Genomic DNA, 16,323 nt, shown 5'->3' with positions numbered 1-16,323 from the left:
CAATGCCTAAAGCCTGACGCTGTGCTATCGGTCTTCTTACGAAAACGCAAGGCAGAAATGATCAGCGGCGCGTTTGAAAAGAGGAGGCGAAAAGATGTCGGTACAGTTTTCGTTCACTTGCAGCCTTCTTGAGCAGTGTGAGGGCAAGGCTGGGGCGAGATGCCCGAGGCTGGGCACGAAGGCAGTAATGTCTTTAAAAATTTTGGCAAAGCATAGTAAAACAATGCAAGGCTAGCCATGTAGATCAGACCTACATGGCAAGCGGGGCACACACACATACAGCTCTGCTTCTCCACAGGCTAAAGCAGGAAAAAATGGGGAGAACTCCAGACAGGTGCTGCCATCTGTCGGGTGGTTGACAAAGTGGACGCGAGAGTCTCGAAGGTACTGATACCTCACAGCAGTTGCTCACGCCTACGGCATAAACTACTCTTCAGTCACCCACGTAGTGCTGAAGTACCCCGCAGCTGCCTCGCCTGCGTGCGCTCTTGAAAAAAGCAAGTTTACAGAGGAAATGACAAATAATTCTTCCAGAAGTGTCTGGTGCAGAGTGAAATCTTCACGCAACAGTTCGCAAAAAACCTGACCGGCACTTCCACGGTCGCCTGCTCTTCTTCGTTGCTTGATGCGGAAGGCTCGTAACCGTAAGCGGTAATATTTTTTGCCAAGTTGGAATGGTCCTCGTCTTCAGAAGTGTACTCATCACTGGTAGAGGCACCAGAACTCGAATCCATGCTCGCGATGGCGGCGGCGGCGCGCTTCGAATGACCGCGGCCGGCCAGCTGGCTATCCGACGAGGGTGTCGTGACGTCACGCCTTCCAACTCCCGCTGGTCGGGCGACGATCCGCACGCTCACAAAAACGCCAAAAATAAAGACATCGGCTCAAAAATGAGCTAAGTTACTACTTCTTTTCGGTATAATCACACACACTGAGGATTCATTTTCAGCATTTTCGTAAAATTTGTAGATTTTGTGTCCGTATTCCCTTTAAGGAGTGGTACAACTGGTTTAAAGACGGCCGCACATCGGTGGAGAGCGAGCCACGCTCCAGTCAGCCATCAACATGCCGAAACGACCAGGTGATTGCCAAAGTGAACGCTGTGGTGATGCGGGACCGTCGTGTGACTATCCTAGAAGTTGCGGAAGAGGTGAGCATCAGCACTTTTTCTGCACATTCCATTATGACCGAAGATTTGGCCATGAAGAGGGTTGCGGCGAAATTTGTGCCGCAACTTCGTGTTGAAGTCTCACAGGACATGCTGGATTCAACAAACAGTGACCCCAACTTCATGAACACCATAATCACTGGTGACGAGTCTTGGGTGAATGGATACGACCCGGAAACCAAATCCCAGTCGTCATAGTCGATGCATTCCACGCCACCAAGACCAAAGAAGGCCCGCCAAGTGTGCAGCAACGTCAAAGTGATGCTGACTGCTTTCTTTGACTCCCACGGTGTGGTACACCACGACTACGCACCACAGGGTCATACAATCACCAAAGAGTACTACAGGGATGTCCTCCGTCGCCTACGTTATGCTGTGCGGCACAAGAGACCGGAGTTGTGGTCAACAGGAAATTGGCACACCCATCACGACAATGCTCTTGCACATTCCTCGCACTTGATTCAGATTTTTTGGCAAAAAACCAGACTCCTGTAGTTCAACAGGCTTCTTACTCTCTTGATATGGCCCCCTGCAACTTCTGGCGGTTTCCAAAAATCAAGAGGCCATTGAAAGGAGCGACAGTTCAGACAAGAGAGGACATTATGGCTCCAACGACAGCTTAGCTAAACTCCATTCCGAAAGAGGCCTTCTCGGAATGCTTCCAACAATGGCAGCACCGCTGGGAGAAGTGTGTGGAGTCCCAAGGAGACTACTTTGAGGGTAATTAGTTTTCCAACGCTCCAGTTATGCCAGTTTTTTTTCTTTGGCCGAAGGTCGGATACTTTTCTAACAGACCTCGTATCTGCAGAAGCCGCATTTGAATTAAGTTAATGAAAATTGATTCAGCAAGCTGGAAAAGTGGTAATAACTTCCAATTACTGTTTTTCTGATGCAATATCATCATCGCTCTCTGCTATCAGTGTTGCCTGCATCAATGTAAACACTTCCCAAATCGTCTGTTAAGTATTATTTCATGCGCTTTTTGAAGTAATTGTTAAGGGTCTCAGTACTTTGAATGACATGCTTTCCGTTGCCTCAATAAAAGAGGAGTTTGTAAAGGTCAGGTGCTCGCCCCTTTAGGCAAGGAAAACATCCGGCCATCCGACAACGGTGCTCCAACACACATGTGCAGCTTTCAAACAAAATGATAAGGCTTGTATGAAAGTTCTGGCCTAAGAAAGAAGACCACCTTGACACTTCACCCATGAAAGGACGAGATAAGGATCCTAGAACTACAAATAACTTCAGGGACAGTTGGGAGTGTGGTGAAATTGAGGAATAGAAACGAACCGAATATTCGATCCTTTTTTGTGAATTTTACAGATGTCTGACGGCAGTATCCTTGAGACCAATGGTACTGCAAGGAAAAAAAGCATGAAAAAAAGCAGTTGGTCAAACAAAACGATTGGGACGAGTCAGTGACAAGAGGGCAACAGAACTGCACAAGAGAGAACAGGTACCCCACAACAATCCTGGCACTAGAAATTTCACAAAGTCACAGAAAGTATTATCAGGCAACAATTAAAAAATGCACCCAATTGGCGCAGATAAAGCAAACCTATGACAAAGTAAAACTGCATCGCCGAAATCTTTAAAAAACAATGGTTCAATAAATGTCACAGGCCTTTGTGGCACACGCGGCACAGTCACAAAAAAAGCTGGAGAAACGGCTCCATAGGAGATCGTCTCTTTGGGTAGTTTGCACTAGAACGAACTGAACTGTCCGCCTTGCATTGACAGTGAGCTGCAGCTTGTGCTGCTCTCTTCACAGCAAGCCCGACGTTGCCCGATTGTAGCCGCACACTTAACTCTACGATTCACTTGCTCAGCAGCAGTTCGTACCTTGCGAGGAGGCGCCATAGCGTGTGCAAAAAGCAAGCACAGGTATCGAGACTATGCAGAGCACATGTCACGTCCCTTGCCACCTGGCACAATAGGATGCAACTGCTACATGTTGTGACACCTGGTGGAATACAATGCAACTGCAATGCAACTGCAATGCAAAGCATGCGCATATTGATGCTATGTGGCCCGCATCTCACATCACGTGACTCCTTACACACTAGGACGCCTGTATAGGGCATTTTTATGCAGCAGCTAGCAAACGGTGGCGTGGCGCAGTGGTAGAGTAGCTGATTCCTGCACAGAGAGCCCGGGTTCGATCCTGGCGGGATCTGCTTTTTCTTTTTTCTAATTTCTGGCAGTAGCTACAACGGACACCCGCGGTGGCAGCGGACAACATCGTCAACCGAAATGGCTATTGGATTGCGCCCATAATAGCATACGCTGTAAAATATGCAAAACTAAACACTATTGTAAATGGTTTAGCCTAAATCGATGCAACCAAAGGGCATTTCTAGCACACTATACATGCCACATGAGGATGCATAATCACATAATGATGCAAAGTTTGGTGCTTTACTCCCAAAGTGCAAACTGTAAACAAAATTAAAGAGGCTTGTAAAAGCTGGCGAAGCACATAGCACATTTCCCAAGTCGATAAAACAACATTTATAACATTAGGCTTAACAAGCATCCTTTGTTCAATTCTGCCTTGTCACATATACCCACACACAAAAAGAGAATGGATAAATGATAACTTCATTGAAAAGGCTGGCACTCTGGAAGAGCATGGCAGAAAGTGAAATGCTGCTGGCATGCTTAGTAAACGAGAAGCATGCAAAAAAGAAAAAAGCCATTCTTGATCTAACAAAAATAGACTGCAGAGGTTAATAATATCTATCGTTATTTGTATACTACATAAGCAAAGCAGGGCTTCTAGCTTTCGTCGTGTGATCTGCAAGTCTTCACTCACTTGGGTTTCTTTTAACAAGTTCACTGGCATTTCAGACACTTTCATTCAGAAAGCAGTCATCTGATGCATACTGATACATTCACCAGTCCTTCCTCATCATCATATTTCCAGGCGGCCTAAACTGCAGCACATTCGTTTCAATCTATAACTCTCATCAGTAACGGGAAAATCAACCCAAAAGTTGTTACCATCACAAATTATCGCAAGGCAGCATTGCAATAAATGATTACTACTAGTTTTTTAACACCTTTTTTTCTCAATCATTTAATGAAATTAAGCCACCTGGCAAAAATGCATAGAATTTTAATGTAGAAGGTGCATTTTAATTGAAACAAGCTGAATTTTTTATACATTCGTTGTGTGATATTCAGCTTGTTTTGGGCTACCTCCGGACAAGCCATGTCACCTGGCATGGCTTGTCTGGGCTTGTTTTGAGAGGACTATCCTCTCGTCAAGCAGAGTTCACATTGCCCCCCTGTTATTTGTGTAAAAATATACAACGTGAAGACTGAATATGGCCGAGTCCTGATACGGCTAAGCCACTTAGGTGGCTTGTGCAGTAACATGTGGTAATAATGACGTCAGTTCAATCAACAGACATGCTATGCAAACCTACATGTTAGCACTTCAACTGCACTGTTTTGAACATACTTACCAATCAACCACAATCTAGCCATATTTATGCTAGTGCTTGAGTTGCTCTGTTTAAGTTGCAGTTTTTCACAACAGTACCAGGTACACACAGCATTTCTTCGAAATGGCACCACAGAAAGACACTAACATGGGATGACACTACGAACACAAGTGCCGACCCTCAAGTTTAATTCGCAAAAGACAGGAGAATATATACCCACACGTGGTTAAACAAACAAGGAAAAGTTAGTGATTCAAATAAAAAAATTTTTTTTGATGCAACAAAATTAATGGAAAGCTGATACACAATCCTTTTTTATTATGTGTGTCCAATGCCTCGATAATCTCCCGAGTTGTCTGATTTTGATGACTGGCGACGTGAGCCTGGCTGAACTCAGCTGCACAGCCACACGCCACGCAGTGCAAGGCAATATGTGACTGACTATCGCTATGTGTAGATGACCCGTGCTCCCTTAATCTTATATTGACACAATGTCCGGTTTGCCCTACATAGGCAGAGCCACACAAAAGAGGCAGATTGTACACCATTTCCGTGACACTCAAATGCCTGTGACCTGTGTTACACAGGCCACAGCCTTCCGTCCTTTGGCCATTTTTTCTTTTTCCCCCTGCTTTGCTTCAGCCTTTTCTCCTTAGACGTGCGAAAATTCCACCAAACTTATTTGGCACAGAAAACACAACTTTTACTTCGTATCAGGCAGCTACGTTTCTTAGGTACATGAGATAGCGCATGAACATATAGACTACAGCGATATTCTTGAGTTTTCTTTACTGTTTCTTTTTGCCATCAATGCCGTTTCCTAACTTGATTGCCCAAATTGACTTTTCATATGCTCTGTTCTTAATCGTGATTCGAGAAAGCCCACACATTTTAATCTGCCTACTTCAAACAATACTTTACATGCAATCAGGACAGGTTTTGTGGATCGCCAAACGCACACAGGAAAGGGCTATACCATCTTTTACCAATTTTGAGTGCCTGGAGGAATTCCTTTCTGTGGGCACAGCCGGAACTCCCAACAAATGTGATCAGGTTCCATGAGCAACATCAAATCCATTTGAACTGAACCAACTGAACTCCGCACCCGAGTTCAGCCAGGCTCACGTTGCCAGGCATCATAATCAGACAGCTTGGGAGATTATCGATGCATGACACACATAACAAAAAAGAATCATGTGTCAGTTTCCCATCTAATGCGTTGCACCGAAAAGAAATTTGTATTTGAATGGCTAACTTTTCCTTATTGGTTAAGCACGTGTGGGTATGTTTTGTCCTATCCTTTGCGAATATACTTGAGTTAGTTAAGAGTTGGCGCTTGTTTTCATAGTGTCATTCCATGTTTGTGTCTTTCTGTGGCACCGCTTCAAAAAAATGAGCCCTTACCAACTCACCCAGATGTCAGTTCTACTGCACACTACATCACACCTAAAGTTGCTAAATGCACCGAATGCATCTACACTAAACAACATGTATATGGCCAGTTTTGTCATGCAAAAAATTACAGAGGGATGAGGTGAAGACAACTCACTCCAACTTTGGAAGTCCCACTTGAGCTCCATGTAAAAATCCCCCATGAGTTCCAAAATACGCACGAGATCCGGCCTCCGGAAGTCCATTGCTTCCCGCGACTGCTGCTTGAGTTTCCGTAACAGGGAGAGTACTGCGCATACCCACACGAAAGCATGTTGAAACAATAGGCACAATTCCATTTAATGCAACAGACATTTATCAAGACGTAATTATGCACAGAGGCGGTATACTTTCAAATGATTGCTTTCTGACACACTTCGCTTGCGGGCAATGATGTCTAGCACAATGCCTCACTGGAGTGACGGGCATCCCGTCCACTGGCTCAGCCATTCAAAGCACACTGACAGCGATATAGCCAAAGTAATCAGGTGAGAATACAGCCCTGGAGTATCGAAGTGTGCCCATGAATTAATAATGCTAGTGTAAAACAAAATAAAATAAATACAAGAACTGCAATGAACAAGAATTAAAGAATTGTACCTTGCTGGGTTTTCGTGAAAAGCAATTAATGCACGATGGGAATGTCAAGAAACTATTATTGTTAGCAATTTGAAAAGACCGTTGTGTAAATTTTACAGGACAAACTGCAAATAAAAACTGCGTAGTTAACTGAGCTCTGCTGGTGGGCAAAATCAGACGAACTATTTCAGCAACGACCAAGTTGTTTCACAAAAATGACATCTGTCTGTTTTGCTAAGTACATCTGCTTCGTACATTTGCAGTTCGTAGTTTACAGTGGAGTTTGACTTCATAGTGTGTACACAAGCAAAACAGCACTGGCAGGTTGGTTTTGGGAAACTTAACGCATCAGACATCTCACGCTGGTACCCAGTCTTAGAGTATACTAATACCAATTTCGCTGCGATATGTGGATCTCCAAAAAATCCTTAATGTTGTCCCTCAAACTTGCTTGTTAAATTACATAACAAGGACACTGCAAATGTGATTACAGAAAAACAAAACGTTTCATAGAGCCACATTGGCCAGAAATCGACTCACTTGTCTGACGATCCCCGTAACTGACAGCTTCTGCTAAGCAGTTCCAGCCTTGACTGTTCTTCACTTTGACAGGAGCATTGTGTGCCAAAAGTAGTTGCACACACTCTAGATTTTGCACACAAAAAAAGCAACACATGCACAGTTAATTCACAGAGTCTGTGTTAAAAAGTTTAGGCTTCTGCAGAAGACAAAACACAATGTGCACACAGCAATGGAATAATGCCGACCAATAGGTCACCACTACCGAATAAGTTCCCAAAGTCTCAAAAGAGCAGTGCTGTTCATTGTTCTTCTCACAAAAAATAATACACAGGAATCAAGAAACACATGAACAAATAGGGTGCAATGCTTGTTCCATATATCCATGTGCATTCTGTGTTTCATGCATATGTGTTGCCTTTTGTGCAAAACTAAAAACATGAACATCTCTCTAGTTAACTTTCGCAGGAGAAAGCAAAAATGTGGCAAAAATATTGTCAAATGTGTGGCATTGCCCGCGATTAAAAGGCAGCTACCAATATGCAAAGTTACTGATTTAACTGAATGGCAACCTGTAATCTGGTTTGCCTTGTGTCTCAATAATTTCGACTCTGGAGAAAGGCTACAATTTCGCTACCGCACACACCACACTAAGCAAGGCTATGTAAAAGACTTAAATGTCAGAAACTCAACGTTCATTTTCCTAACTTGTGACAACAAATTTTTTTCTTCACATAACATTTTGAAAACATCAGCCTTGTGTAAGAGCAACCATGATCACAAGCCCAGTTTCTCAAACTGTACACAAAGCTCTGCTGTGTTAGGACAGCAACAAAGGCAAGCCTAAAGATGTATACATCTGCATTTATATAGCTTCTTTTTCTATTTTAATATTCAGATCCTTTACTTCACACAGAATGTTTAGAAGCACAATCCAAAAACTATCAGCTGGCTCAATGAGGACTGCATCCTACACAGAGCAACAACTGCAGCCACTTAGCTCAAGGGGTTATGACACATACAAATAAACACAGGCACACAATGATATTATAGAAATGTAAGCACAGATACAGGCACTCGTTTATGTGTTCACACAAATTAGTTGGTTGAAGAAAAACTAATGCCTTAGAGGAGCTGGGTTCGTTCACGCATTTCTGGTAAAAACGGCCAAGGGCAAGCCCCCTAAGCGGTACTTCGCATTTTCTAGCAATGCCATAGACGAGCCTAGTTTTGTGTCGGTGCTTTATGGTAGGTGGCAGCGCAAAATCCATGGAACAGCACATGTAGAAGTGAATTTATTCTTTCTGAGGAGGTAAATTAATGCTGTCAACTGGGGTTTTTAAAAATAATTTGGTTATTCTTGGTCAGAATTAGTGATACAGCGAGGCACGGAAGGGCTTAATATAATGAGCGGTCACCTTCTCCTGTTTATCAATGCTTAAAAATATAACTATAGCTGATCACATGTATTGATAAACTACAGGACACAGTGGTGAGTTAAGCAAACATAATACGCCTCAATTCAAAATGCACACCACATCATGTGTCATAAGTTGGGCATGATCTGCTACAATCGAACATTCTAGTTTGTGGAAAAACTTGACTTTCAAATGTAATACTGCATCGGCTTTCGTAGAATAGCCGAAACAAAGGGTAGTGCCAACTGAATTTAACAAAAAAAATTCACTTCTTTCAGCGTGGCCTTTCGACGTGTTGTTGCCCCACATCAACGAGAAACGAAAGAGGTGACGAAATAGAACAGAGAAAATATATTTTTTAGCGTGAACAATGCTCAGAAACTAAAGGCACAGATGGTATGACGTGAAGACGAGCGTCTCGAATACAGCAGGTGACCTTTAGTCGGCTAACAAGACATGTCACAGCAGTGTCCGAAAAATTAGCTGTCGTGACGCTCTGCGGTTCACCACGAAACAAACAACAAATACCGACGTCTCAACGCTGCTTACGTGCTTGCATTATAAATTTCGAATTACAAAAAAATGAATGTTTATCAGACGTACCCTTCTGACCCAGCATGACGGCCAAGTGAAGTGGCGTGTTTCCTGAAAAAAAGAAGAAAAAGAAAGACAGGTGTTGCTTTCGTACTTTTGTCACGCAAGCACGTCCTGTCATCTCAACTTGAAAAGGAAACAAGTCAAACTAAACTAGAACACGTATCCGCGTTTCTTTTGTTGTTCGTTTCATTTTTACGTCCGTTAACGATGCCGACCATCGGCGCGACAAAGGCCCGAACGCCGAGCTCTTGGAGCCGCGGTACGTTCAGCAGCTGGCTACGGCACGATGCCACATCGCGGTCTCGTGTAATCACGCGAAGCCGAACGTTCTCATTCATTTCAACCAGTTCCCGTTTCCACATAGACTCGTTGTCGTAGGCGCTACACGCGTAAACAACGTCGCCGGATGCAAAGCGACACATAATCCTTTTACAAACAAATCCAATTCCTCTCTCGTGCGTACAAGCTCGCCGACATCCCTGCATCAACGTTCCCACGGCCGTAGTTTTCCCACGGAACGAAAGCGTTCCAAGGCCATGTGTCCGGCCGATATACTGTCAATTCTGGAGCGGAAATTCCTTAAACCGCTTCCTCTCTCGGGCAGCCGTTAACAAGCGCGCCTACGGGGCACGCCGAAAGAAAGTTGAGGGCGGAAACGCGGCAATAAGAGAATTATGCGCTCCGCAAGTGCAGCTTCTTCCGTCAAACACGGTTTACGTCCGGCCGCCCTTAGATACCGACAGTCGCGGCAGACCTCCTCGCAAGAGTGTTTCGCGGCGCACGTCTCAGCGACGAGATAAACATGGGGTCAATTTGGTCAATTTCGAGGTGGACTCTCTTCGATGTACGACAAGTCCTGCGAAACGGTGGGCAACGGTTTAGCTTTCCCGAAATCGAAACGATGGGGCAGCTCTCCTATGGCCGGCCGAACGGACACGGAACGAAAACTGGTCGCGAGAGGGCAAACGTGCAGGCAGTGCGAGACCGTCTTACCGTGAACGTCCTTCTGCGCGACGTCGTGCGTCCTCAGGAGTGCCGAAACACGACGGACATCGCCTAGAAATACGTTTTCGTGCAACGGATACATACTGCCGCCTTCACTGTCGCCGTCGCTGTCCGCCATGTTTACCTCTCGCGTCGCCTCGTCGGGCGTACGTTACAATGCGAGAACGAAACACGAAAAAAAAAAAAAAAGAAAAAAAAAAACGCCGGCGGTCGACGCGACGCGGCGCGACGGTACTTTTTTTCTCACGTGGAAAACAACAAAAAAAGTGAGAGGCGCGTTTTTCGGTGCGAAAAGTTTAGCGACCTCGTGCTTTCTAAAATTGTCCGCGATCTTGCTCTTCGAACGAGTGTAGTGGCAGTGATGCTTCCGTCACAAACTCTCTTCTTTTTCTTGAAAGCATGAACTAACCTCAAGTTTGCGATGGAGTGGAACTCAACTGCGATGTTCGTAATAATCGGGTTGAAAGAAAGGGGGGGAAATAAAGAAGAAAAAGAAACTGAAAGCACAAACAAAGGTCGACATGGCTGTACCTACTGCCACCTGATTCATGGACGATCCCCCGTAGTGGGTTGTGCCATACACATAGGCACCAAACCAAATCAACATGGCCGATCATTAACCATAGTTAAAAATCAATTACGCTCGTGTTGAAATTTGAATTGATGGATTACAAGTCTCAATATTAAACTCTTGCACTTCAAAACTAGCCAACAAAGAAAACAAACGATGTCAACTATACAGAAAGAAGTTTTTTTTTTTTTTTAACAAGTTCCCGTTTGCTGACTATAGGCTGCAATACTAAGAAAAATTGGAATCAATTGTATTAATACACGCAGCTTTAGTTTCTCCGACTTTCCGTGAAATCTTCGTAGTTTCTTATTCGTAGGGTCAATCGCAATTACAGACGTGCACTTCTCCGCACGAAATCTCTACTTGAGGAGAAGACAGCTTTAAAGGTGCAGTGTACTATAGATACGTGCAGACACGTCCAAAATCACGTCTACCACTTGTAACAAAGAAAATTTTAACGAAGAAGTAGATAATGCAGGCTCTAAAAACTGCCATGCTAGTTATCTTTTTTTTTTTTTGTCTCCTATCACGAATGACTAACAATATTAATAGCATCTTTTCAAGCTTCAATATATTCCTGAAAATTCATAATGATAGAGATAAGAGAATTACGCTCATTTAGTATGATTATTCGTTAATGTACACCATATTATTCCTTTAATATATTGTCTTTGATTTACAAAATTCGTTTCTTTTCTTTCATTCCCTTTCTTTTTATTTATTTACCTGCTACCACCAGGCTCATGACTTGTTACTGAGCACGTAGTGGGTTGACTGAGCCGTATCACCAAGGGCCAACCAACCAACTACCCTTCCGCGAAAGTGGTCGACACAAGTTATAACCTCGATGTAAGCGCTCGCTCAGCCCGACCTCTCTGTCTTCCTTGAAATAAATTTATATATATATATATATATATATATATATATATATATATATATATATATATATATATATATATATATATATATATATATATTCTCGATGGAAACATGTGGCCGTGGGGGAAGGAGGGGTGTGGGGATGTGTGACTTTAACAATCTCCACATTTACTGGACCTGTCCAAATGCGCGTTTATCCCCATCTGCCACACCGCGCTGCTTGGGAGAGTTAGACGAATGCCCCGAGTGACACTCGGCAAACGCTCTGGTATCGCCTCGTTTTCCACATCCTTTACACCAGGTGTTTTTTCTTTCTTTTCTTTTCAGCTGCACCAAATGTTCAAAATTGCCTGTAGCAAACAGAACAATTCTAAACCTTGAGCTTTTAAATTACTCGATGAAGCGGTCATTACTTCTACGAGAAATCAAAATGCGTAATTGAATAATTAACCTAATCACGCTAACTATATGTTAAATTATTTACTTTACGACACTTATTTCAATCTACAAATTGTAGCCGGTGAGTTCGCAAGGCATTGACCCACTTGGTTCGATTTCTCAGGACTACACCGGTTTCGTGAATATTAATTCTCAAAGTGTCCGACGAAATGCATTGGCGTTCCAGTTACTCCTGTGCTTCAATGCTTAATACAGCGTTTTCTTTAAAAAAAGTAAGTGAAACACCAGTGCATTTTCACCGCAAGTTTGACGGCGCACATCTCGAAACCGGTGCCATCCTCAGAACTCGACCAACGCCTTACCGCCCCAGCAAGGTCCCGGGTTCGAATCCCGCACCAGGACGAATTGTTCTTCATCTGCGAAGCTTTCCATCTGAGAAGCCGACCTGGGTTTCCTTTGTAGCTTTCTGCTACAGTCAGATGGATGACAATTTTTTTTTTCGCTTTCATGAACTTTCCCCCGCCTTGCGGGAATTCCGCAGAACTGATATTCCGAAACTATGCGTACTATTGTCCTTCTATGCAGTTTGTAATCTCATGCAATGTTTATACGCTATACCGCTCACAAGCCACGACGAAATGCAAACCGGAGTTCATGAGAACGCACACTGTTAGACGTCGACGCACTGATTATGTCCCTAGGTCGAAGGCGACTTTCAATCTTTTGTCTGGAAAATAATGGTGAGGAGAGGACTGGCGTTCGCAGAGAAAAGCACGACACGAAAGACAGTTGTAAAGCTTACTATTATTAAGGTGAAGATTGTCATTCTTGATTAAGGTGAAGTAAAGTGAATGAAGGGGAATTAAGCTGGATTAGGGTGGATTAAGGTTGGAACAAATTAGGGCGAGGTGGACTAAGGTTGAGTTGTGAAGGACACGTGACACTGTCTGACGTCACGTACCATGGAAGTAACCAATTAATTAAAGAAGTCATAATGCTTTCGCATTCAAATCACGTAAGGATATTCATCTGACTCAATTTCCTTTTCTCAGTGTGACAGCAGCAGATATTCGGTAAGACAGCAGCAGCCAGCAGCAAGCCACGGTCAGTAAAGTCCAAGATTGTTCACTAAGGAAGCTTCGCTTTATAAATGGCCGATATGACAACGCATATTGCGCTGGCATTTAACGAATTATTACTGTCCCAGTTTTCAAGGCCGAATTTCAGGTCTTGTGAGCGCTTCAATACTAACGACGTGTTTGGCCCTAATAGAGTGGACGACGATGTAGACTCTGTCACTCGACGCCAACGTCAAACATTGGCGGGTAACGGGAAAGCGGCCCCGTACTTCGTCACCTCACCGAGAGGAGGCATTAGCGTCGCGATAATTTTATTTCCGCGCATTTGCGGCCTTTTGTGTTACCTCCGCGCCGGATATCGCTCGTAAGGTCCCTATAGATAAAGCGACGCTTTTATCTAAGGACCTTAACCGCTCGAAGCAGTTAAAGGGACACTAAAGCAAAACAAAATCAACTTAGACTTGTAAAACATACTTCGAAAACTCTGCTGTCGTTAATTATACACTGCAATAGGCTGCAGTCTAACAACAAGAATTCAGGATCGCCAGTCAGCCTGTAGAGTCTGTAAAGGAGTATGTCTATCCTAGGTCAATTACTCACAGGGGTCCCTGATCATATAAGAAGGGAACTTACAGAAGAATAAAATTGGGTTGGAGTGCATACGGCAGGCATTGCCAAATCCTGACTCGGACGTATAGTTGATCGAGTATTTATCGGTAAAGACGGAATTGGCTGTATTCCAAAAGCGCGAGAAACTGAAGTTAGCAAGGCTTAAGAAACTTTAAGAGTTCTATTCTGACGTAATACTTTGTCAGTCTGAATACATATATTCGTGCTCCTTTAAATTTCTATACCAGCCGCAGTACCTTATTAGTGCACGACTACGACGTTGCGCTGCTTAGCTCGGTGTCATGGGCCCGATGCCGGACGCGGCGGCCGCATTCCGATGGGAGCGAAACGCAAAAAAAAATGATCGTGCACTTGGATTTAGGTGAACCTTAAACAACCCAAATGTGTTCAAAATTATTCCGCAGTCCTCCACCACGGCGTGCCTTATAACAACATCGGGCTTCTGGCACGTAAAACCCCAGAACTTAATAGTGTTTTTCCGTAAATCACAAACTCAACCAAGCCTCTACCCTTGTGGTAAATGCTGTCGCAGTAAGATCATAGTAAATCAAGCATTCCGCACTAAGAGACACAGAACAGCGACCATCGCGTATACGCTTTTCGCCCCCGTTTCTGGCCTCTCCGTGCGTGTCACTTGGGATACCGACTCCCGACCGCGTGACCACGTAGAGCCACAGTTTGTTGTATAACAATCGCGACAGCGGGAAACGAGTTTTTTTGTTGCGAGGCATCAAGACAAGCGAGCGAGAACAACGTCGACAGAAGGTCGGCCACCAGCGCGTGTCACTCGGAGCAACAGCGAGATGGAACGACGTCGCTCAAAAAAAAAAAAAAAAATAGTGGCAGTATTGCCCGAAAGACGAAGCATCGATTGCGATAGCAAATTAGTGGACAGCTATACAAAGTTAGGATAGTAGTTTTATCGACCGTATGAACTTGTAAGCATAGGCATACGAGCTAAATCGACAAGCACGGTGTCACGCGCGCACAAGCAAACATGAACGCATCTCACTCGATGACCGCGGAAACTGACTATCAAAACGCTGGAGTGAGTCAGCGCAGCAGCAGCAGCAGCAAGCGAATTGAGCTTCGCGCCGGCGCTCGCATCATAACGTGATCTTAGCTGCGAAAACACGGGGAGGGCGGACTCTGCCCCCGCCGCAGATGGTTTTCAAGATACAGCCGCGCGGGCGGGCTCTCGCGGCTCTGAACACGCCCCCCCCCTCCCCCCCAAAGCCTTCGGGCGCGGCGCGGCGGGAGCGTGCGGCCGCAGTTAAGGCGCGGCCCCTGCACCTCCCTACCGTCCCTCCGGAGCGTTGTGCGTGACTGGAAGACTGCGCTTCCTTCCCACTTTCAGCCCTTGTGTGCGCGAGCCGTGATTGCCGGCTCACCGTCGCATGCTTTCACTCACACATAGAGCGTGTGGCGCGCCGCGACGATTTTATCGCCCATGGACTTTACACGAAACCTCACGGCGACGGCGACGACGGAATTTCGCCTAGAGTACATGTCCATATAATTGCTGTCGCAATAAAAACTGCACACGCGACCGCAGCGCCACCAGTTTGACTGAACGCGTCACCTCGAAGATTCGCCGAACTGCTCTGCAAGCAGCTTAGCGACCGCAGCTTTGCTCTGACGCGTGAAAATTCCCAAAGCCTATACAACTGTTGTTTCACATACGGTTGCAACGTGCCCACTGATTGCCTGAAAACGCAGCAGGAAAAGTGTGCCTCGAGGACCGATGTCGTAGCGCGCGAGATAGTGCGAGAAAGGATAAACAGACAGGAGGAGAAAAAACAAATATCGCTAATCTGTAGGCAAGAAAGGCAAACTAGACAAGGAAAAATGAGCGCGGCGCGACAGGACGGGCGTACACCGCGGCTACTTTTCGTCACGGAAGTAACTCGAGATGGGTGAAAAAGAATAGAAAAAAAAAAATTAAAAGAAGACGCCGGTGGGCGTTAGAACACCGGATGGCTTTGGGTCTCCCCATGCTGTGTGTGCGCTGTTTTTGTTTAGGCAACAAGAACAAGACGGCGGTGGTAACAAACAACAATAAACAATGACCCAGGACGTGTGGATACTGATCACCGAAAAAAAAAAGAAAAGAAAGGTAAAGTATCGTGACTCAGAAGTTAGAAAAGGTAGCTCTGGCACCGCGGATAGTCCCTGTATTGGGTAGGTGCCAACCTGGTATTGGCAACAACCACGGCAAAACACGTCAGCGCACTGCCACGAATGCTGCAGAACGTGCAAAGACCCGAGGCCGGTGAGCTTAACTCCAACATTTCTACGTACCTCCCACGAAAAAAACTTCTAAATACAATTTTTTTTCCTTATCGCTCACTTTTTTTTTTCCTTTTACAAAGCACGTGTATACAATACGTAACTATAAGCAACATTTTCTGCATTATGTGTCGATCCGTGTAAAAATATATAATATGGCATATATGCCACATATCCAATAACCACACACAAACACATGTGTTTTGCATGTGTTCTCGTACGATCATATGAGGTCCCTGAATATGTGTCACACGAGATTTTTCAACAGGCACGTGTTTGATTTCCTAAACGTTCAAACAGTGGTTTTCCA

The 16,323-nt window shown here is 44.7% G+C and overlaps 1 protein-coding gene across 3 annotated transcripts in view; it reads right to left on the bottom strand.

Moving 5' to 3' along the window:
* LOC119433260 (ankyrin repeat domain-containing protein 13C-like) overlaps positions 1–10,315 on the bottom strand; it is a 51,399-nt gene extending 41,084 nt beyond the window's left edge. For all 3 annotated transcript variants that reach the window (XM_037700407.2, XM_049659070.1, XM_049659069.1), the window contains exons 1-5: positions 10,155–10,315; positions 9,168–9,209; positions 7,168–7,272; positions 6,167–6,298; positions 2,459–2,525 (exon numbers count right to left, since the gene is read on the bottom strand). In XM_037700407.2, coding sequence (XP_037556335.1) covers positions 2,459–2,525; positions 6,167–6,298; positions 7,168–7,272; positions 9,168–9,209; positions 10,155–10,284 — 476 coding nt within the window. In that variant the 5' untranslated portion in view covers positions 10,285–10,315. The remainder of the gene's footprint in view (positions 1–2,458; positions 2,526–6,166; positions 6,299–7,167; positions 7,273–9,167; positions 9,210–10,154) is intronic.
* Positions 10,316–16,323: the final 6,008 nt, after the last annotated feature.

Source organism: Dermacentor silvarum, chromosome 11 (genome assembly GCF_013339745.2).
Source record: "Dermacentor silvarum isolate Dsil-2018 chromosome 11, BIME_Dsil_1.4, whole genome shotgun sequence".
Lineage (NCBI taxonomy): Eukaryota > Metazoa > Arthropoda > Arachnida > Ixodida > Ixodidae > Dermacentor > Dermacentor silvarum.
The sequence above is the reverse complement of the archived record's forward strand: the minus strand, read 5'-3'. Positions and strand labels throughout refer to the sequence as shown.